This window comes from Otolemur garnettii, unplaced genomic scaffold (assembly GCF_000181295.1).
Source record: "Otolemur garnettii isolate 467f Iridium unplaced genomic scaffold, OtoGar3 scaffold00025, whole genome shotgun sequence".
Classification (NCBI taxonomy): domain Eukaryota; kingdom Metazoa; phylum Chordata; class Mammalia; order Primates; family Galagidae; genus Otolemur; species Otolemur garnettii.
Genome location: NW_003852420.1, coordinates 15,079,704 through 15,103,505, shown reverse-complemented (window position 1 = coordinate 15,103,505; position 23,802 = coordinate 15,079,704). Strand labels below are relative to the sequence as shown.

Below are 23,802 nucleotides of genomic sequence, written 5' to 3'. Positions count from 1 at the left end.
CTAATTCTAAGAACTGAGCTTAGCTCTAAATGGTGTCACATGAGCTGGGGTTTATCAGTCCCTGGTTTGGGCACATTCTTGGAGACCCCAGTTAGGCCCCCAGATGGGGAACTAGAAACATCCACAGATGTGTCTGATTTCTAGCTCAAGGCAGGCATTGCTCGTTCAAGATGGTCTGGGCAGATGGGAGGTGCCCAGGACTTGGTGATGCAGATTCAAACCATGTTCAACCCTCTATGTGACCTCAGGCTAGCCACCTCCCTTCTCTGAGCTTCACTTTACTTCCATCTGTTAAATGGGTATAATGCCTGCCTCACAGGCCTGATTTGAGGATTAGGGGACATGGGTGTGGGTCCAATCCCTCAAATTTAAGGCTGGTGGCCAGATGGGCTTTTTTTTTTTTTTGACCTGCAGGTTTTCCTCAAATATTTCATTATGAAAATTCCACATATATAGTAAAGCTGAAAAATCGTACAGCAAACACTCACACACTTGTCACCCAGCAACTGCACCTACTGTTAACAGCCTGTCTTTTTTGCTGGCATATTTGCAGCCATCCATTAATCTACCTTTTATTTTGCATGCATTTCAATGTAAGTTGCAGACATCAGCATACCACTCATGAAACGTCTGAACATGCATGCCATTTTGATTCTTTTCTTTAGCTCTTTAGATATAGTGAAATGCACAGATCTTAAGGGTTCATTTGTTGAGTTTTGAAAATTTTTTTTTGAGACAGAGTTTCACTCTGTCATCCTTGGTAGAGTGCTATGGCGTCATAGCTCACAGCAACCTCAAACTCTTGGGCTTAAGTGATTCTCTTGCCTCAGCCTCCCAAGTAGCTGGGACTACAGGCACCTGCCACACGTCTGGCTATTTTTTGTTATAGTTGTCATTGTTGTTTGGCAGCCAGGCGGGATTTGAACACGCCAGCCCCAGTGCCTATGGCCAGCGCCCTAACCACTGAGGTACAAGCGCCAACCCTGAGTTTTGACAATTTATACAACCAGGTAACCCACAGTCCACGCCTTTGTCATGATACAGAGCATTTCCAACACCCCAGAAAGTACGCTCTTGCCTTCTTCCAGTTGTGCCTCCAAGGCCTGCTGGGACACAGCCTGCACCTCCTTCCCTTGGCATTCAAGGCCTTCCACACTCACACCCCATTCCTCTCCTCACACAGAACTACCCATTCCTTGCCTCCCTTCTCCTAGCTGCCTCCTGCTCCCCTCTCCCCCACCTTCTGCCATCAGACCTTTGCATGCACCATCCTTGCCGTCTTACAATGCCCTCTAGACTCCCTTGGTCAAAATGTCAGCTGCCACAGAAAGCTTCCCCCAGCCACTCCCCTTCCTCTGGACCACCCAGGGATCCCTGGTGTCCAGAATGAGGTGTTGCTTCTCCAGGAAAATCAGGAATGGGCTCCACTCAATAGGCCAGCACAGGCACAGATGCCCATATAGCAAATGAACGACTGAATAGATAAATGAATGAATGAATCTCTTACTCTCCAGTGGACTGGATGTTCTCTGAGGCCTTATTCCTTCCCTTCTCTTCCCTTCCCCTAGTCTCGGCCAGGTCCTACCTCTGTGTTTAATTTATGTCACCTCCTCCTCACTCCCTCCAGGCTAATTAGTCTGCTAATTCTAAGAGACAAGGGTCATCTCTCTCTCCTCCAAGGTCTGCCCTCAAGTCAGTCTGGGAATAAGGTGTGGTAGCCCTCAACTCCACATGGAGGTGCTTCTTGCCCCCTCTCTGGAGGTGGGACTCTCTGAAGGCAGTAATCATTGATGTGAAGTCCTGCCAAGCTCGGCCAGTGTCACTGCTGGCTTCTTCTCTGCTTCTGGGCCTGCCTTCTTTGGGACTCAATTTCCCCGTCATCAGTAGGTGCATTAATGGAACAGTTAAGTCTCTGAAGCTTGTTACCGGGCTTGAAGTCTGCTGCCAGTTCTTGCTGTTTCCTTGGTTATAAGATGGTGATTGAAACTGTCCTGGCCTGCAGAATTCTGAGAATGGGGCCTGGCACAGTGCATGGTATATTTACCCCCATCACCCTGGGTCCCCACAGGTTCCAGGTGGCAGCAAGTTTGGGAGGGACTGGGAGGGGCATGAGGAAGCAGCTGCAGCTCCAGACCTAGGTCAGACTTGGGTCACACATCTGTATTCCCACATCCTATCTGCCCTTTCAGTCTGGACAACTATTTCTCCCCTTAGTCTGGCCACCTGCAAAATGGGCATAATTGCACTTTCTCAGTAGGGTTTTGAGGATTACATAGGAGATGTCTGGGATGTGCCTGGAGCCGTAGAACTCAGTAAACTGCAGTCCCCCTGTGAGCTCCCCCCCGAAAGCAGCCTCTGCCTGAGATTAACTCTGCCCGACCTCCTATAAGAATAAACTTGAGCCAATAACTTCCCTTCTCTGTGCTCCAGCCCCCACTTCTGTAAAATGGGGAAACTGGAAATATTTCAGAATGATCACACTTACAGAGTAAATCAGATCCTGGGATTCCTTTCTTTAAAACGTCTGTGGTTCTCCCATTTCCTAGCACTTAGTGTGATATAATGCTTGTTAAACAAATATATCACCTTTAAAATTGAAATAAAGTGCAAAGAGAAGAATTGTGCCTTTTCCCCGTGCCTGAGAGTGGGGAAGCAATGCACACTATAAACTGTAGAGGGCGCTGCACACATGAAGGTGGTTATTGTCAGTCACCCAAGACTCTATGCTTGTCCTCCCTCAGTCCTGAGAGCAATCAGGCCCTAGTGGCCATGAGGCCAGGCTGTCCCCTGGCCACCTTGAGAAGATTAGCACAGCCCTGGCGCCGGGGAGATCACCTGGGCTTAGTGTCCAAAGGGCACCTTTGTGTGGGGCTGGAGAGGGACCTGGCAGGGGAGGGCTGGAAGGACATCACATTCCCCAGGAAGTGACACACCTTGAAGGTGACTCAGCCATTCAGGAGGCCATGCGGGGGGTAGAGGGGGTCACACAAGGGTTGCTGAGATCAGGAAGCAGATCCACATGCACCACCAATCCTTCCACTCGGCCCTTGTCTCTTCATGAACTGTCAGCCCATGGGGCTGCAAGGGCTGCCAGGAGGGTCCCATCAGCCTCACTTTACTCCCCACCCTAAGGGCAGAGGTTCAGATCCTGGGCTCCAGAGTCGGTGGGGGAATTGGGGGGCATTACTGGGTTCACATCCTGACCCTTGCAGTAAAAATACAGTGTAATAATAATCATGATGAAAATGTTCTGACTTTGTCACTGCCGAGTTGTATGGCCTTGGGCAGGTCACTTAAACTGTCTGTGCCTCAGTTTCCTCAACTGTATAATGAAAATAAAAACAGTTCCTAGAAAGCAGGGCTGGATTCGAGGAGTTGATGACGTAACATCATCCACCAGAATGGTGCTGGGCACTTAGTAAGTGCACGATCAATGCAGCAAAGATTACTTTCTAGCATAAGAGTGAAAAGCCCAGGCGTTGGAATTAGACTCAGAAGGATCTAGTTCTAAACCTGCTTCTGCCACTTAGAAGCTGTCTGACTCCATTTCTCTGAGCCCCTATTTCCTTACATGTAAAATAGGACGATAATATCCACCCCTTACAGGTGCTGGGGAATTAAGTGCACTAAGGGATACTAAGCATGTGACGTGGTTTCTGGTAAACGCTGAGTGCTCAACAGAGGTTAGCTTCTCTCACCACTACTCTGTGCAGCTGCAGGGCTCACAGCGATGAAGCAGACACTGTCCCTGACCTTGAAGAGCTCTTGGTCGAGTAGGAGAAAGAGACTGAGGCAGTGACCATTCAGTGTGGCAAATACAATATGGACACTGCCTAAGCGTGGCAAGGTGGGACTCCGCATGCCGGGTATGAGTGATGGTAGGAGTTTGCCAGGCACACTATAGTGGGGACTGCTCTGGGAAGAGGGAAGGAGCAGGCATACAAAGGCCTGGCTGGCACTGTTGCTCGTTTCCCCTGTTGCAGGCACTCTCCTCAGCACTTCACAAGGACTGGCTTATTTAATCCTCAAATAGTCTATTAATGATTAATACTGTCATACTCCCACTTCACAGATGAGGGGCCTGAGGCACAGAGATAGTCCTGCTCCCTCCTGTGCACCAGCAGAAATCGGCTGAGGCCAGGCAGCCTTGAATGCCAAACCAAGGGGCTTGGATGACTTCCTCTTGGCACTGAGAACCCAGCCACTGCAGTCAGAGAGGAGAGTGGGAGTCTGGGGAGGGGTGCTCCTGTGAGAGACGAGGACAGTGTACACGCTGGGGCTGTGGCCGCAGAGGAGGGATCAGATGAGGCCTGGAAGGGGTAGAATAATGCTGAGTAACAAGAGCTAACGGGAACTGGGGGCATCTTACAGACAAGTCACACCAGGGTGCTGGCTTACCCCTCAGAACATGATTACAACATCCTCAAGTTACTGATGAAGAAAATGAGGCTCAGAGAGATTAAATGACGAGCCCAAGGCCACGTGGCCAGCCAGCAGCAGCCACTGTGGGACTTGAGTACAGGCCACTGACTCAAGCCACGCACTTATCCACATGAGATTTAGTAACACTTGAACAAAGGAGCCAAAGACAAACCCTGAAATATCATCCAGCAGTGGACCTGGCATACAGCGTAGACCAATAAATGTACAATGGATGGATGGGAGGAAGGAGGGAGGGTTGGAGGGAGGGAGGGAGGGAAAGAAGAAAGAAGGAGGGAAGGAAGGAAGGAAGGAAGGAAGGAAGGAAGGAAGGAAGGAGTGGTGAACAGACCTTCAGATTAGCTCCAACTCTCCTTTGCCTGTCCCCTAGCCCCCAGTCCTCTGAGCCAGTTACCCAAACTTTGTTGGCACCTCTCCACTCAGGTCACCCATAAGTGCTGACTTGAGGCCATTTTTCCCCAAAGTGGCCCATCTTGAGCAGGGGGGAGGCGCCCAGGACCGGGAGCAGGACACCCAGCCTCTCATCCTGACCCAGCCAGGCCCCACTCCAGCTTCAGTTTCCCCATCTGCACTCAGAGCGTTTGGCATGGCTGTGTTCAGAGGAGTATGCTTCTGTGATATGCAGCCACGGGGGCCTCCAGGGCAGGGCCAGTTTCACTCATCCTTGCTTCCTGGAGGGTGGGTGCTTTTCTCTCTGGAAAACTCCTATTTACCCTTCAGAATTCAACTCAGATGTCCCTTTGGGTAAGTGCCCTAAAGTCAGAGACAGAGCGAGACTGACTCATACTCAGAGTGACAGAGTGAAAGATAGAGGTATTTGGAGGAGGGAGAGAGAGAGAGATGAGAGAGAGAGAGATGAGAGAGATAGAAAGAGATATGAGAAAGAGTGATCAGAGATCAGAGAGAGATGAGAGAGAGATAAGAGAGATGAGAGAGAGCGCGGGAGGCTGAGATGGCAAGGAAGGGAGAACAGGACACCAAGGCTGCCCCAGTCAACCAGGTCACTTTGGGACTCAAAGCTACAATGACGAGATCTCAAGTCTCCTCACCTCCCAGAAGCTCCTGCCTAGAGCTGGGGAGGACAAGGAGGCAGAGGCCAAGGTGGCTCCTCCGTGACTGGGGAACAAACCAGCTGGGGGTGCCAAGATAGAGAAGCAGTTTATTGAAAGCTCAGGACTGGCTGATGAGGCCCCAGAGCCCTCTCTGAAGCAGTTCTGTGGCTAGTCCGGCAGTCCCCACCCCAAACTGGGGCAGAGCTGCAGGATCAGAGGACACAGGTAGACCTGGGTGGACAGGGGATGCTTATATCGTCACTAGCACAGGCTAGACCCTGGGACAGAAACTGAGGCAGAGTGGGAAGGTGTACTCTGGTAGTCAACAGGGACAAATGTTGGCCATCTCAGCTTCAGGATACCACGGTCAGCACAACAGCATTCTGTAAGAAACCATAGCTCTTGGTTAGGCCTCTGAGCCCTGTGCCCTACATCCTTCTCATGCCCCCATCTCCCAGCCATCTATATCCCCCTGCCCTGGGGTTAGCACTGCACCTGGACCCCAGAAGGCACTCATTAAATGAATGAGTGAACAAATGAATGAATGATGGATAAATGACATCCAGGGTGGAACAGTTCTGACTTTAGGATGTCAGAGATTCAAGTTCGATTACTATTTCTGCTACTAACTTACTGTGAGACCTTGGGCCAGAAATTTGACCTCCCTTGGCTTTGGTCCTCATATGAGAAATGGATACAGAAGTTGTTGCTCTGTCCACTTCTCAAAGCTGTTCCAAATCACAAAGTTGTGTTGGTTTGGAAAGGATTGTGAGGCCATGCCAGTATTCAGCAAGAAAAATGTTGTGATCTATTAGTCATGTCTGCCACAGGCACAGGATAAGGGAGAGATAGCTCATGTATTTGCTACCTGTGGACCAAGGAACTGTGATCCTGTGAATGAATCTGAGGCTCCATTCTACAAGCCAGACATGTGTCTGAATCCAAGAGGAAAGAACTTTGTGATTGATTGACAATATCTGCCATGCTCAAGTAAGAAAGGAGTGGTAGCACATGGGTCATATATTTGCCCTTTGCATGCAATGTAATTTGTTATTATCTCTGAGCAACTGAGAAAATGGTGCAGGGACAGGCCAAAGGATGAGGCAGAGCATTCCTCATGAGTTTCGAGCAAGGCTTTCCAGAGACAAGCTTAAGGCCCATGTGGGCCACATGTTCATGGGAAACTCACATCTATGATCTCCAGAACTGAATTGGCAAAGTTGACATTGAGAATCTTTGGCAGGGGAATTCCAACATCCAAGGCCACTGTAAAGGAGGAATGGTTGAAAGCAAAGCTACATGGGGGATCTTGGACCCTGCTGACCCTATTCCACCATTTTCCTTGAGCCAGCCATTTTTCTTGTTAGGGATTCAGTTTCTTATTGGCAAACTCCTACTCATCCTCTTACACCCAAACAAAAATGTCCCTTTTCTCTATTGTGTCAGTGGCTCCCCTCAGCAAAGCCTCCTAGAGGTTCCACCATTCCCTTTCATACTTTGGGTCATCTATATTCTAATCACCTATTTATATAACTATTTCCCACTGGATTGTGGGAGATTAAGGAAGGCAGGATCGAGGCCAGATTAGCTCTTGGGGCCCTGAGCCTGGCATGATGTACATGTTAATCAATGTTGTTTGAGTGGAAACATTGATGATTCAGTTTCTGCATCTTACAAATGGGTATCAACTCCTCTCTGACTTCAGTGTCCCCCCATCAGAACAATGGAGAGAGGCAATAGACAATCCTGAATTGAGACACTCCATGTATCCAAGAGGATAACAAAGGCCGCCATACCATTGAGCTTCGGTACATATGCTGCCCTGATGGCATCGCTGAGCCATTCTTCTAAATGGGATGCCTGCAACAGAGCACACAGGGGCTTAGAGGTGTGGCCTTGTGGAAGCAGCAGCCCCTTCCCAGGGAGGCAAATCCAGAGGCCTGACTGCCCCAGCCTCCCCTAGGCCTGCAGACACAGCTCTTGGTGGACACAGGTCCCACAGGGGTGGACTGTTTACCAGTGACCCTAAAAGGGACTGTGATTTAGGCTGGCTTTGCCCTTGGCCCCATGAACTTGGAAGAGCCTTCCTAGAAGAAAAGTCTGTGGGCTCTAGAGGTGCCTTCCTAGAAGAAACCCTACCCCCTCTAGCAGTGCCTGAGAAAGAGCGAAGGAAGTGTGCCCAGCTCTAGAAGAACTCTGTGAGCAGAAATCTCAGAGTTCTGTGGGCTCAGAAACATAAATTTCTAAGTTCTGGGATCTTATTCCTTGAGTGAAGTTCCAGAATTTTGGATCTTTCTGTATTTCTAGAAGCTTGCAACTTCGTGAGGTTCCAAGACTTGGAAGATCATGAGAGTCACTCTCCTGAGATGATTGCCATTTCTCACATGCACACACACCTGCTCTGACATTTGCCCACCCCAGATTGTTGGCTGGTTGGGACAGAGCCCAGAATGCAGCCAGCTCAGCCATATGGCCTCTGACCCATAGCCACCTGCTTCCCTGCCCACACCTGAAGCCCCTCACTACCCACCACACCTCTCACCCATCAGGAACTTACGTCAAAGGCATGGGAAAAGGAAGAGGTCAGCTTGACATTAAGCCTGACGACAAGAAGAGAGAAGGTAAGAGCCTCCCAACGCCCCACTCCCAGCATACTCCCTGCTCACAGCTGTCGTGCCTGCCTTGCCTGCCCCAGCCTATCCCAGACATAGCTTTCCAGGATCAGAAAACAGGGTTATGTGCCCAAGTCTGCCTCTATCCAGCTGTGACTCCAGGACTCAGTTTTCCTACCTATAAAGTGGACCTGGGGGAATCTGACCTCCCTTCTCAGATATTATGACCATCACCTCTGATGCCATGACCTTGGAGCCTTGGTCTGACTCTCAGCTATTTGACCCTGGGTAGTTGGATAAACCCCTTAGAAGAGTGATCCTCCCCACAGACTGATCACTGGACAGAGTTCCCTGCTACAGCAGGCCGTCAGTAAAGGCTCCCTGATGGATCACAGCTGGCCCAAGCAGAGGTTGAGCACCAGAGCCTGGGTGTGCTGTCTCTATCTCTGGAAGCTGAGGCATGAACTGCCACCAGGAAATGGGGATGCACTCGGGGGTTGGGAGGCCTTCTGCCAAGGTTAGCAAGGGGCCCACAGTGGATCCATGCAGGAGGCAGCAATACACTGAGGGGTCCAGGGGACACTGAAAGAGAGTCAGGGGGCATGGGGTGCCTGTGACTCAGGATGGAAAGATCCCAGAGACGCATGGGAAAGCCCTGGCAACGAGGGCAGGGACAGACAGGCTCCAGTCCCACTGCAGTGAGAGCATCAGGCCTGGAGCTTGGAGGCCCAGAGTGCAGACTTGCTTCCAGGGACAAACCCCTGTTTCCAGGTGCATGGCCACAGGGAGCTGGGAGAGCAGGGGAGGGATGTGTATTGGCCCAGGTGTGGGTTTGTGCAGAGTCTGGGAAGAGGGAGCCAACTGGGGGTGGAGGGCTGGCAGGAGCTGGGGAATTGTCCAAGAGATATCTGAGCAGAGAGGGGCAGGGGAGAGGAGGGTAACGCCTGAGGTCCCAAGGAAGCAGAAGGCAGGGCTTTGCAGACTGTAAAGTGCTGTGCCTGTGTATGGAAGGACTGTCATCAACACCATCATCTTGGTTATTTTGACTACCATGATGCTGAGTTACCTGGGCATAGTGGGGAGATTAGGGAAATAACAAGACCATGTGAATAACACAGCAGGCACAACATTCAAGAACAGCTATCTCTGGAATCAGCCTCTGGGGCTGATAACTTGGGGAGTTTAGCCTCCATATCCTGGTGGCAGGTTTCCCGTCCCAGAGACAGGTTTTGAGCAGACAGAGGATACAATGGAAAAAGCCCATCTGCCGGCTGCTCCTCTGAGCCTCAGGTGCCTCATCTGTAAATCAGGCTAACACTGTCCCCTCCCTAGGATATCTAGAAGGCAATGAAGATACTGGGAAAACCCCTGCAACCCAGATGATGCTCAATATACAAGATTCTGTCCCCAGGATCCCACATTACCGTTCCAGGGACAGGGAGATGTGCAGCTTGGTAGCCGAGGCAGCCAGTTGGGCACTTAGAGTCACAACCTGCATGTGTGAAACAAGCAGAGGTTACCTCCAAAGTCAGCAGAAGGAGCTGGAAGACAGGTCTGCCTCAGCTGATAGGTAGATTCCTCCCATCTATTCCCTCCACTGACCCTTACTGGAGGGTAATTTGCATTAACGTTGAGGGAGATTGATATTGAATGAGAAGAAACTCTGGGGCTGAAGACTTTGGAGTCACCCTCAATGCAGCCTGCAGCTTAGCTGGGAAGGCCTCCCCAGGGTGGTGACAAGGGGGGAACAGTGTTACAGAGGGGAATGGTGCTCCAGATGGCAGACCTGGCACAAACAAGGGCAGGGAGGTCGGACCTGCTGGGCTTGGGTAACTGAGGCCTAGGGAGTAAGGAAGGGCAAGGCAGAGGGTGAGGTGGGAGGGTGCTGAGGGTCAGGCTTAGGTGCATGGCCACAGGGAGCTGGGACAGGGTGTGAACAGGGGAGAGGCCTGTTTTGGCCCAAGTGTGGGTTTGTACAGAGTCTGGGAAGAGGGACCCAACTGGGGGTGGAGGACTGGCAGGAGCTGGGGAGTTGTCCCAGAGATATCTGAGCAGAGAGGGGCAGGAGAGGAGGGTAATGCCTGGGGTCCCGAGGAAGCAGAGGCAGGCTGACAGGCACAGGCAACGTGGGGGCCTTGATGTAAGGAGGGGGCAGCAGAAGCCAAGGCAGGCACTTGGGGCTCAGCCCAGATCATGACCAAGGTGGAGCTACATGGTGCCTCCTACCCTGAAACTGGGGGGAAGGCACCCCTGAGGCCTGGAGAGGGTCAGTCCCATTCCCAGTGTCAGCTCCCCCACAAGGCACTCACCCCATTTAGCTCAAAGAGAGCTTCAGGGGTTCCTTGAGGGACATAGGGCAGCACATGGATGTTGGCTGGGATGGAGACAGTGGCCTTCTTGTTCTGGAGTGTGACTGAGGGGGCTTCCTTCACCCGCAGTAGGAGCACGAGGTGCTGGCCTGGTGGCAGCCTCCCCAGGGCCTGGAAAAACAGGGATAGAGCATGAGGCCAGCTTAGATGCCCCAGGATCAGAATTAGTCAGTTAACACTCAGCAAGCATGCACCAGGCACTGGGAACCCTGCTGGGCCCTGAGGTTACAACGTGAACCAGAGAGGCCTGGTCTCGGCCCCCACAAGGCTGACACTCAGCTTAGGCACTTAGAGTCACAACCTGCATGTGTGACTTGGTAGTTCCAACCCATGGAACTAACAAGCCAGACTCCCTGTCTCCCTCAGAGTCAGAACCCTCGCCATGGCCTACGGCCCATTGTGACCCATTCCAGCCCTCCTCTCCACTCCCCTCCTCACTTCCCACTCCTGTCCCGAATTCTCTCCATTTCAGACTCAGGGGCCACTGGGCTGTCTCTCCCACCTGCCTCAGGATCTTTGCACTTGCTGTTCTAGCTGCCTGGAAATGTCTTCCCCAAGGAACCACATGGCTCTCTCCCTTACCTCCTGCAGCCCTCTGCCCAAATGCCACCTCCTCAGTGAGCCTTGCAGAACACCCTTTTAAAAAGCACTACCCAGCCCTGCAAATCCTCCTCCACTCCATTCTCTTTCACCTTCTGACACTATCTTCTTGCTTCTATATCCATTGTCTGTCACCCCCACCAGAGTGGCCATCTCTTGAGCACAGAGGCTTCTGTCTGTTTCCACCATTTTCCCCTTGTGCAGCCCCAGACACAGGTACGTGTATGTCCCTGTTCCAGAATGGGGCCTGGTACACAGTAGGTGTTCAATGAATATTAGTTGACTACCTAAATGATGACACAATCTGGGAATTCTGAGTCCCATAATCATGACATCAAGGAATTGCAGAAACTTAGAACACAGAATTGTGGCCCTTGGGACATTTCAGCGCTGGAATTTGGGAACCTCAAGCCCAGACTCCCCAAGCTGCAGGATAATGAGGACAGGAGTCATCAGACTCCACCCTCTTGTGCCCATACAATCTGAAGGCACAGAGCCAGACTCAGAGCAGGGCCAGGAGTGCTAATCTATAAGGCCAGCAGGTGGAGATCAAAGGCTTTAGCCTCCAGAGACAAGCCCAGCCCCTCTGTGCTGGAGGGACAGGACTGGTTTGCTGCAACCAGGGACCTCTGCCTGCCCCTGGTCTCTCTCCACCATCTTACAACTCCTGCCCTCAGGAGGTTCTTCTCAATGTCTAACTCCAGTCCTGTTCTTTCCCTGAAACTCCAATGCTCCAGTGTTGCTTTGAATCAACAACTTCACAGACTCACAGAATTTATCCTCTGCACCCTCAACTCTGGGCTTCTCTTCAAGTCCTAATGGAACCTGCTGTGACATAATCAGCTTGTAGTAGTCATTTCAACTTTAGTATGAATTCATGTTCTCATGCTTAGAAAGTGGCTGGGCCCTAAAGTCATATACTAATGCCCAGTAGCCAAACCACTCTGACTCTGCTTCCTTTTCTTCCTTCTCTAAGACCAGTGCCCTGAGTTTTCTTTCTGGGGACAGAGAAGACAATGATTGAGTAAGGTAGATGAAGTAAGGCTGTTGGAGGCAGGAGGCTCAGCAACCTGGAAAGAATCTCCTGTCCTCTGACTGCCAGAGAAGCAACGGCCATAGGACAAATGCCCAACTGGGGCAGTCCTTTGTCCTGTCCTCTCTAAGCAAAATCTACTGTCAGGAAAGAAAAAAGCATTAATTATTCACATTTTAGCGTAAATTGACTCAACATTCAATTGCAGTTGCCTGGAAAGCTGTATTGAGACAGATTCTGGCTCACTGAGAAAGAGCTATAGTGATCAGAGCCCATGAAAGGGTCACTCACCTCAGGGACCAAAGCAGCTAGGTGTGTAGTTGTCAGTGGGACATTACTGGGAACCTGGACCCAAGACCAAATGGGAGAGGTATTAGTGAATGCTCCACATAGACAGGACAAGAAGGCCTCAGCAGAGGCAGAACAGTTTTATCCACCCCTTCCCCTCCCCCGCCAATTATATACAGATATCACTACAAACACCCAAGTTTGTTCTATCAGCCAGAAATTTCTGAGCATTGCTACATGCCAAGCACATGCTAAGGGCTTTGTGTGCACTCACTCATTTCACCCTTTCAGCCACTCAAAAAGGTGTGTGCTAGGTGTGTGCCCCCATTTTACAGATGAGGACGCTGAGGCTCTTGTCCAGGGTCATACCATTGGCAAATAGTGTCACCAGGATTTGAACCTGAGCAGGCTAATTTCAGAACCTTTCCACCCACTCTGCCAGAGCTCAGAATCTGAAGGCCCAAGAGACCTGACCCCAGACATTTTTGCCTTTTATACAAAGAGTATTTTCAAAAACTATGAATTTATTACTAGTATTTATAAATCAAGAGGCCTTATATAAATTTCCCAGTTTATGGCTAAAAAGTTGGAAAATCTGGTTACACTGGGCCTCTACCCTCCTCTCTCAGGGCAGGCAAGTGACACTTGCTTGAGAAACGGGGCACCGGGTCCCCAGTTCACTACAGTCTGCCCATGTTGCTAATCAATGATAGCCCAGCTTTTTAGAGCTCTGATGTTTGAGACCCCACAGAACCACACACGCACACTTATTAGAACAGACGTGTTCATACAGGATAAATATACAGAAACACACTGTCTCCTAGCCAGAAGGATTCCCAGTCACCCAACACACACCCCCGGGGCAGACAGCACCAAGATCAGGCCTCTGAAATTCGTATATACACACCCATGTCCACAGGTTTCCCAGAAGGGCATGTTCTTATACTCAGAGTCTTTGTCTGGCTATGACTACCCCCATCCCTCAGCTACAAGATGCCTACCTCCCTTGTTCCAACCTCCCAGAGGCCTGCAGGGCATTCTCTGAACCCCACTTTCAAGAAATAAACTCTGCTCTTTTGGACCCCGGCTATGGGTGGGGAACCCGGGTAGCTCCCCAAGCTCACTGCCTCTGGAGAGGGCTGAGATCAAGAAAATGCCTCTAGGGAACAGGGCCTTCCCGACCCACCGGAGTGTGAGAGGGGCCAGAATGGTAGCAGGGAGGTCTGAGAAGCTTCCGAACAAATGTCCAAGTAACCTTTGGTGCAGTCTAACCCTGATTTCTTTTATCCAACTCAAATATGCTCTTGAAAAAGCAGAAGAAATGCTAACCATTCACATTTCAGTATAAACTTGGTTTTGGACTCTAGAAGAGCTCCTCTGGTACAGGGATGGAAAGTGGGCTTCATTTCATATGCTAGTTCTGTCCGATTGGAAGTAAGTTCCTGGAATGCTGAGTTGAAGATTCAGAAGTCTCAAATTAAACCAAGTAGAGGGACATTATCCATTAGCAATGTCTCCCCTAAGTAAAGGAGTGGACAGCAGCAGTGTGACTCTCTTCTATTATAGAGAAGAGGGCTCAGGAAGGCTGACTGGTGGTCATGTGACTATGTCAGCATCCACACTGTCAGGCACAGGGGCCAGGAAGCCCCCACTCTAGCTCCCAGAGGTGTCACACTCACCAGCTCGGGGGTGATGTCAATGTCGAGGGTACCACTGGTCTGCAGGAGCCCAAACACAGTGTTGAAGAGGTACAGTGGCACTGTCACCTGGGATGTGTGGTCCTCCTTGGGGGGTACCTTGACTGGGACGGGGTGTTTGGGGAAGTCAATGATGTCACCAGCTACGTTCTTTACGATGGGCTGCAGGGGCAAGAAACAGGGCAGAGGAAGGTCTTGGGCTGTTTACCCACTTTCCTGTCCCCAGCATGCCTTATCCATCCTTCTCCAATACCCCATGCCACCGCCAGCAGCAGGCAGGGCCCCTGTGGGCACTCACGTTGATGTCCAGCTCTATGTACTGGTTGGAGATGAGAGGCAGGGTGGCCAGAGTGAATTCCACAGACCCAAGAGTCCCAAGGGGCACCAAGCCTACATGAGAAAGGGAGGAGGAGAAAGACCCCATGAGCCCAGTCTCCAACAGTAATAGCCCCTCCTTCCATTTGCTGAGGGCCTGCAACTCTGCCGAGGATTCACCTGGGCACTGTTGTCATCTCTGTTCTGTAGGTAAGGAAACTGAGGCTCAGACTTGGGAAGTCACCAGCCCAAGTCCACATAGTCACAGAGGGCAAAGCCAGTGCATCTGTTTTCCAGAGCTGATGCCACTAACCCTGCCGCCCTCCCTCTCTTACCTAATACCACATATGGACACATATCTGCCCTAAGTTTTCTTTCTTTCTGAGACAGAGTCTCACTATGTTGCCCTAGGTAGAGTACTGTGGCATCACAGCAACCTCTAACTCTTGGGCTTAAGTGATTCTCTTGCCTCAGCCTCCCAAGTAGCTGGGACTACAGACACCTGCCACAACACCCAGCTTTTTTTTTTTTTTAGTTGTCATTGTTTGGCAGGCAGGCCCAGGCCAGATTCGAACCCACCAGCCCTGGTGTATGTGGCCAGCGCCCCAGCTGCTGAGCTACAGGCGCCGAGCCCTGCTCCAAGTTTTCTATCCTTTTCCTGGTTATGCCTTTTTATACTTCCCCAAAGCCCTTTTATGGACAGAAAAGGCACTCGTGTCCCCATAGACACAGAGAGACTGGGGTCCACTGTGGCTGTGGGGCCCTGGCTTCCAGACTTCAGCTCCCTGGACCTCAGACCTCTGGGCAAGGTAATAACAATCTCTTCCTCCTGTTTCCTCCAGGGCCAGTGCACCACAGGTGCTCAGTCAATCCTGGCCAGCAGCACCTAACTTTCTAGGTCTCGGGTTCTGCTGGAGCAGCTGTAGCTGCCCCTGGGCTCCTCCACTGGGGCCCCTCAAAGCAGCAACCCGTCAGTGTGAGGAGCAAATAAGGGGTTCTGGGATTCTGCCCCTCCCTCCCTCGGTGCCCCCACCCACTGGGGCAAGGAGGGATGGGGAGGAGATGGAGGTATGGTCACGACTTACTCAGCACAGCCCCCAGCAGCTCATTCACCACGCCTAGCACACTGTCCACCACAGGGCACAGCTGTGTTGGGGGAAAGAGATGTTACAGAGAAAGAAGAGCTTGCTACAGGGGACAGTGGCATTTTCTTTGAATGCTTAGTATGTGGTGCTGGGGACCAAGGCAAGGAGGAATGCAGAGACAGATGGGGACACATAGGTGAAGCTGGGGAGAGGCTGAAGGTGTCAGAGCTCAGGGGTCCCTAAGCCCACTTCCCTCCGTTACATGAGCTCCATTAGTAAGCCTCAAAGGTTGCTGGGAGACCAGGGAGGACACACGTCAGAGGCTGGTTGGGGCATGTGGACAACACAACACACACCACCTTGGTTTTAAGGCAAACCCCTGTGCTGTGAGAACCGGCAGCAGGCAGGCGGTTTGGCTTCCAGAGTCCCAAGTCTGGAAATCACAGAATCTAAGCCCCAGAGCCCACAGAGCGGGAGCCTCCAAGATGACCCTGTCCAGCCTTCATTCTACAGCAGGGGCCAGAGAAGAAAGGTGACTTGACCAAGGTCACAGTTGTTGGCAAGGAGACAACTTGGAGCCCCAAACTCCAGGACTTCCAGGGTCTGGCAAGTCACAAAAACAGGATGAAACTTAAAGGGCTGTGGTGGGGGTGGGAGTGGGCCCCATTGACACCAACCGTTCACCACCTGCAGGAGGGAGGTACCAGGCAGCCAGGGCAGCTGGTTGCACAAGACAAACCAGAAATCTGGATTTTTGAGAAAAATCTTTAATCTCTAAATGTCGGCAATAAACTCTTATTTTAAAAACCTCTTTGTGTCACACGAAACCTAGCTGCTGGCCCCCTGCCACAGAGATCCCAGTTAGGAGATGTGATTTAAAGGCACCCCCACACTCTGGTTGAAATTCACCTGAGATGGGCCTGCCTGGGGCCCCTCCTCCTGCTGAGCTCCTTCCAAATGGCCTTCCTCAGGGAAGCCCAGGGCAGTTTTGCCAACCCTAGGTCCCCATTCCTTTGCCACCACCACCGGTGTTCACAAGGACACACAGAGTCAGCTAGGTCTAGGGCCAAGAGGCCTGACCACACTTTGCTGCCTGAGTGACTCCGACAGATCCCTATCCTCTACCTCGGGGGGATGGACTCGGGTCAGTCCAGCTTCTCAAGTGTGGTTCATTTCCCCTGATGGAAGCTAGAATGGGCTGGGGCAGGCCAGGGACATGCACTCTTTAATCATAACGTGGTTACCCTATGATATGTGTGTGTATGTGTTTTCAAGATGTGATTGGCAAGCACAGGGCTCAGTTTAGAATCATTAAGTGTCCTAATTTTAATTTCAAGCTAATTTAAAGAAGAATATAAGTCAACAATAATACTAGTGGCACCAATAGAGCACAGGGGAAGGGAGATTCATATTTGGGAGCAGGGGACTCAGGCCATCTGGAGCTGTGCCCTTGGGCTCTGAGGTCTGGGAGGATGGTGCCTGCCTACTCACAGACTGGTGGGCCGCACCTGCGGGACCCATTAGCAGGCCAGGAGGGGATTACCTGGTGGGTGTGGAAGGGAAGTACAGCCTAATCCGGCCTGGCGCCGGCTCTACCCAAACCTGGGGGGGAAAGGGGCAGAGCCCAGGGGAGTGCACACTGGCCCTCTGCCCCCACACTCACCAGTCCTGGCAGCACCTTGAAGAGCATCTGTTCCACGACCCCGAAGAGTGGTGCTGGCAGCAGCCTGGGCAGAGTGAGACGCGTGAGGGCGCAGTTGCCACATGGGGACGGCTCCCCCCAGGTGACGGGGCAGGTGGGCCTCTCCTGCCTCTTTTCCTGGTGGGAGTGGCTGGGGCTTTGGAGACCTGAGCTGAATCCTGGCTCCACCTTGCCATGGCACCCAGGGGACCGCTCTAGTTTCCCCATCTGTACAGTGCCCGTCACAGAGAGCTGTGCTGCCCAGATTACATGGAGTGTGTGTGTGGGGGGGGGTACACAATCTGTGCTGGATAAGCGTCTGTCCCCTTTGTTTCCCCTAACGTTTGTAGACAAGTGACATTTGGGCTTAGAATCATGCCTGGCTACAGGGGAGGAAAGTCAAAAGAAAATCGTTAAATGAATGAATGAGGTGGCCTGAGGATGAGAGGTGTGTAGATGGGCTCAGGACTGTTTGGAGACCACGGGATGCAGGGGAAAGGGTGGCAGTCCCAGAACCACAGCTATAGAATACCCACACTGTCCTGGGTTTCACTCCCACCAAGGCCCACTCTGGCCCAGAGGAGCAGGATGGAGCCCAAAGACCCTCCCGGAATCCTCTCATCAAGGGCCTTCTGGAGACAGGAGCAGCCCCCCTTGCCCTAATGCTGGGAGCACACAAGTCTGCCTGAGGGGCTGTCGCTGCTCAGAGATGTCCAATGTAGATGGGGAGGAGGGCTGGCCTTGGGCCTGGGATGAAGACACTGATGGGGGAGACACAGGTGTGAAGCGGCTCGGGCTGGGTATAGAGTGCTGAGAAGAGCCCTGGACCCACTCAGATGGCAGCCCCGTTTCATCCCTGCCTGATGGTGTGTGACCCTGGGTAAATCCCTTGCCCTCTCTGGGTCTCCACTGTCCCATGGAAGCGATGATTTAACACAAGCATAGGGAAATGCCACCTTGTCCTGAACAGGCCCAGGGGAGAGATGGATGTAGAAGTGCCTTCCAGATCATCAAATTCAGTTCCTCATTATACAGATGGGAATACTGAGGTCCAGACTGGGGAAGAGGTTCCCCTGGGGTCACATAAGGAAGTCAGGGACAAAGCAAGGTCTCTGATGTGCTGAGAGCAGGGACCTAGATTCCCACAGATGGAGGGACCCCAGATGACCCCAGATTGCTCTATCTGGGGATGGCGAGATCCCTGGGTTGACTGAGTTCAAGACTCCCCAGCCGGCTGCTGTGGGGAGACCCCAGACACCCAGGTGGACTCACCCTGAGAGCAGGCTGATGTGACCCAGGAGCGTGCTGCAGCGCTTGAGGACGAGGATGGGCGTACCCCGTGAGCTCATGCCCAGCGCCACCCGGGACGACACATTTACTTCTGCAGCCAGCTGCAGGAGGCCACCCAGGGGGCTGCAAGACAGACCCTGGGGCATGGCCAGACTGCCAGGGCTCACTCCACCCCGTCTGCCCCAGGTCTGAGGAGGGGCCTCCCCCAAAGGGAACTAGGCCTTCGTCTTATCACGGCCCCCCCACCCCGCCTCATTTTGCTTTCTTTCCCCACTGCCTCTGGGGATGCCAGGCAGTGGGCTAGTGCCGGAGGGAGTCACTGGAGTGGGGGTTCCCTGGAAGGGGTACTGGGGTGGGATCCAGGGGGCAATAATAGAATGGGGAATCCTTTGGGGAGGAAATAGGGTGGGGGACAACAGAGTAGGAATCCCCAATAGGGATGGTGAGGGGGGTTGGAAAGCAGTAGGATAGAGGTCCCCAGGGGCACACTCACCCAGAGCCATGCAGGCCCACCTTGGTGTGCAGGCTCAGCTGCACCCCAAACGCTGGCAGCAACTTCAGCGATATCTTTGGCAGGGTGAGTTCATCAACCTTCAGCCTGGAATGGGGGGGGGTCACAGAGAGGGCTGCTCTCTTCCACATAACCCTGGTGCCTGGATTATCCCAGACCAGATCCTATCTTGAAACAACAGACCCCACTGAGCCCCTGGGCCAGTTCCTTCATTTCTCTGGGCCTCAGTTCCCTCATCTGTAAAGTGGGACGATACTACTACCTACGTCATGGGAATGTTAGAAAGACAGTGAGATAACTTAGGTGTAGAGTCTGGTATTATGTGTATTCAATAAATGTAACATTGTCATCATAGCTGATGGCTCAATGAGCTAGAATTTTTTCTCCTCCTCAGCCTTGACATTGTCCACCACCTGTACTTCCCAGACTCACAGCCCAAGTGGGTTCTCAAACACGACTTCTGTGAGTGGCTTCTCACAGTTCATCACTTTCTCTGTCCTCTGGGTCTCTGCTCAGGCTGTTCCTTCTGTCCAGGACACCCATCCCTTGACTTTCCTTCCACTTTGCATCCCCTTTCAGCAAGCTGACTCTTCCTAGGTCTCCTGATTTCACTAGGGTCTCCCCTCCTCCAGGAAGCCTTCCTTCCTGGCTTTTTGCGTGAGGCAGATGACCTCCAAGTGGCTCCCCGACCTTGCCTGGGCTGCCTTCATCACTGCCCTGCACTCACAAGATCGTTGCTGTCAGGCTCCACCACAAACGGGGGGCTCTTTGAGGCAAGGAGGGTCATGTCTGAGACTCTAGTCTCACCCAGAAGGGAGATTCTGTATAACAACAATAATAGTATTTATCCAGTGCTTACTGTGGGCCAGGCTCTATGTTAACCGCTTGGCACAGATTAACTCACTGTGCTGGCAACCCATGAGTAGCTGCTAGTAGTGAACCAGGAAGAGCCAGAGGGTTCAAACCCCAGCTCTGCCACTGACTGATGATGTGACCTTGGGCAAGTCACATTGCTGTCCTGTGCCTTGATCTATAAAATAGGGGTATTGGCAGCACTTATCACCGAGTGACACATAGTGAGCTTCAAGCAGCATCAGAACTCACCAGCCCCCTTCCAGATGCCATGTGGACAACCATTCCCCCCTCTTCTGCTCCCAGCACCATTTCCTATTCCTAATTTCCACTGGACCCATTCCAGCGACCCTTCCCCATACTCTGGGCCTCAGCCTTCTCTGGAGCTTGTCATCTGACCTTCCCCACCACCAGCTATGTGATTAAACACGCAGACATGTTCACCCCTCCTGTCCCAACTGGGTGAGTTTAGGCAGGTCACTTCACTGCCCAGGGCCTCAATCTCCTCACCTGTTCAGTGTGGCTGCTAATATCCCAACCTCTGGATTCAGTGAGATAACCCATTCGGAGTGGCCAGCACAGTGCTAGACACACAGAAAACCCTGGGGAGGTGGCCGGTAAGTGATGCATAGTAGCTACTAAGTGATTTTATTCATGCATGCATTTGAAAATCCATTTTGAGCATCCATTATGTGCAAAGCGCATTTATGATACCGGGAACACCATGGTGACAGCCTAGAGAAAAGCGCCACACCTCTTGTTTATTATAACCTGGCAGGGAAAGGCAAAACAAACCAGTAAAATTTATGGTGTTCAGGGGAGCAATGTGTCACCCAGAGAACTTGAAGGCAGGAGCAGGGCTGAGAAAGGGCTAGTCAGGGCAGGGCTCTTTTGAACCTGAAGTGGGGGAGGGATGGAGCCACATAGATGCCGGGTCAGAGTGACCTGCCCATGGTCACAATGTGAGTAACTATGGCAGTATTACCCCCAGAGTTGGAACTGTCAACCACAGTGGTATGCTGCTCTCTCTCTCTGCCAGGCACACAGTAGGGTCTCCATTTTCAGACCCCGATCACCATATTTCCCCATACCACCCTCCCTGCCTGCCAACAGATTAAGAAGAGTCGCTCTTTCCTCCATTGGCAGTACTCCAAAGGCCCCCTTGAAGGACTCACCCAGAGAGCTCCTGGACAACACGGAAAATCCCTCCATAGCTCAGCAGGCCACCTCCTCCAAGCAGCCCTTTAGAGCCCAAGAGGCCTTGGTTCACGGATGTGACTGTCCCCAGCACATTTTGCAGAATGGGACCCCCAACCAGTGAGTTCTGGATGGCTGCAGAGAAAGCCAAGGTAGAAAGATATACTAGAAACCCCTGCCTCAGCCCTGGGACCATGGCAGCTGCCTCATTCTTCTGAGCTTGAGTAAATCTCTTTTTCTAATGGAATTGACCCAGAGGTTAACACGGGAACCCACTGTGCCATAACAGCGTCTTACGCTCACTGTTGGGCACGTGGAGGGTATGAGTAAGCACCTCTGGAATGAGTGAGTGAATTTCATGACAATCTCTTTGTTTTATAACTGGGGAAACTAAGGCCCAGAGAGGGGCAGAGACTTGCCCAAAGTCACACAGTAAATCAGAGGCCAATTGTATAATTTGGGCTCCCAATCCTGGGCTGCCCTCAAAAGGGAAAGCCAAGGAGAAGCTTGTAGCCACCAGGGCCTTGATCAAGCTGGAGGAGGTGACTTCTTCTCTCCTTGGACACCTGACCACCCTGTGGAGATAGAGGCAGGCCAGAGTGGCCTTTCTGAAGCATTTCCCGTTCACAGCTGCTCTCTCTTCTACTCCATCTCTGAGACTGTCACCATGGGCCCCTGGGCCCTGTATCACCAAATGCTAGGTAGAGTTCCCTACCCCAGATATGGGGGACAGAGACACCAGCCCAGCCCACATCCTCCCCTCGACCTCCTCAAGCCCATCCTTCTCCGTCTCTGAGCCCCACACAGTCTTAGCCCATGTCACCCAGTCCAGCTCTCAGAAAAGTAGATTAATCACCACGTGAGCCTGCAAGCACACTTTTAACCCTGAACACTCAGCTCCTCCTCTCAGTGTCCTAGGAGAATGTAATCTCTGAGCATCTGAGAGTTGCAAACTTTTCTCATCTGTTCTTAAAGCAGATCCTCTAAGCATATGGACGGGATCATTGACATTGCAGCAGACCCTGCACAGACTGTCCCCCAACCCCAGCTCACCTTTGCCAAGTTCGTCCTTGTCAATCCGAGCAAGCGTGCCCACAGTCTCAAGCAGCCCCTGGCATGGAGTCACCAGGCCCCAGAGCAAAAGCAGGGACCACACACGCGGCATTGTTGGCTGCACAGCTGTAAGGGGTAGAAGCAGGGCCTCTGAAACACCCTTCGTGATCAAGCTTTTCCCTTCCGGCTCCCCCCACCAGCCTGGGCTGCCCCTCACCCCTGTCCACCTGCATGCCCAAGTCCTGCCTTACTTCCAGGAAAGCCCCAAATGTGGGCAGTGCTGTGTGGCTTCCAATACGCTCAAGCCTCAGAGGTGCTGCCCAAGCCTCTCCTTCATCAGATTCCGTTTCATGGATGGGAAAACTGAGACTGAGAGAGAGGAGAGGACTTGACCAACGCCACAGAGCTAATCAGTAACAGGGCCAGAATTTCAGCCCAAGCCCACCTGACTTAAAAATCTTAGTCCTCTGAGTCCTGGTAAACCTGGCCAGGTGCCTGCAGTGACAGCTGCAGAGGGGCCGCTCTTGCCCAGACAGCAGGGTGAGAACTCTGGTCCCTGGGGCTGCTCTCCCACAGTTCATGTCAGGTGAACATGTAATCGGGAGGGTCCAGCACTTAGACTTGACATATCCCGTCTCTCTCTTCTTCCCCCACCTCCATCCCAAATGTTGAAAAGGGAATGAGTCAGCAGGTGGGAACATGGCTACTTTGCTAGTTTCATGGAGTGGGGTTTTTCTTTATGGGATTCCCTATCTGCCCACCTAATCCTATATTCATCTATGCCCGCCTGTTACCCCCACTTAAGCCTTTCAGTGGCTCCCCACTGCCCTTCAGGTAAAACCCAGGCTCCTTGCCTCCTTCATTACCCATGAAGTCCCTGCCTGTCTCTTTGACGTCCTCAGCCTTAAACACAGCAGGGCCCACCCCAGGGCCTTTGCACATGCAGCTTCCTCTGTTAGGAAGTCTCCTCCTCAGGTTGGTGCATGGCTGGCTCTTTATCTTTTACGTTCCAAATAAATGTTGCCTCCTCGAGGAGGACTCCCTCCTGTACTTTGCCTAAAGAAACTCATCTGTCACCCAAAATATCTACTGTAAGGTGCTTATCACAATTTGCAATTATGTGGTATGTGTTTGGGTCCCAGCTTGCCATCTCTGTAAGCTCCAGGAGAGCGGGGAATGAGGGTGAGGTTGTATGCTGGAGTAGGGGGAGTGCCTGCGGTGGGGGGGTGGAGGCCCGAGATCCAGCAGCATTTCACTTGCCAGCCCCGCACAGGCTGTGCCCAAAGAAGGCACATTTTCCTTGTCCCCACAGAGGGACCATATGGCACTACATGGACCAGCAACAGTTGGCTGTGTCTGTCTTCTTTTCCTAAGACTTGTCCCTGAGTGGCTCCCCGTGACCTCTAGGCCTCTTATAGAAGGAAATACCCCCATGATGGAGAGCCAGCCAGGTTCTCAGAGAAACCTGTGGCTCAGAGAAAAATGGGTACCCCTCAAACCCCACCAAGAGGATGATTCTGTTGCCTATCCACCCCTCTCCACTGCGAACTTGTTCAGCAAGCCTTTGCTTCCCTCTTGGCCTATCATTCTCCAGATGAATTCTCCCAGTCCCCTCCTGGGGTGAATTCTTTCTTGTACCCATTAATCGGATGGGACACAGAAGGTTGCGGGTCAGTGATGGGCTCAGGATAAGGCCAGGGCTGCCGCAGGCTGCCTTACCCACTTGC

The 23,802-nt window shown here is 52.1% G+C and overlaps 1 protein-coding gene across 1 annotated transcript; it reads right to left on the bottom strand.

The window, feature by feature from the left end:
- Positions 1-5,815: 5,815 nt before the first annotated feature.
- On the bottom strand, positions 5,816-22,249 carry BPIFB3 (BPI fold containing family B member 3). Its single transcript, XM_012804114.1, has 15 exons — positions 22,076-22,249; positions 21,001-21,157; positions 18,956-19,060; positions 18,445-18,585; positions 17,155-17,218; positions 15,492-15,552; positions 14,390-14,481; positions 14,074-14,253; positions 12,398-12,451; positions 10,414-10,584; positions 9,529-9,596; positions 8,050-8,092; positions 7,289-7,352; positions 6,682-6,758; positions 5,816-5,875 (listed from the first exon to the last, which is right to left on the bottom strand). Exons 1-15 carry the CDS (start codon positions 22,185-22,187, stop codon positions 5,846-5,848), a joined length of 1,419 nt encoding a protein of 472 aa, XP_012659568.1. The 5' UTR covers positions 22,188-22,249; the 3' UTR covers positions 5,816-5,845.
- Between the last annotated feature and the right edge of the window lie 1,553 nt (positions 22,250-23,802).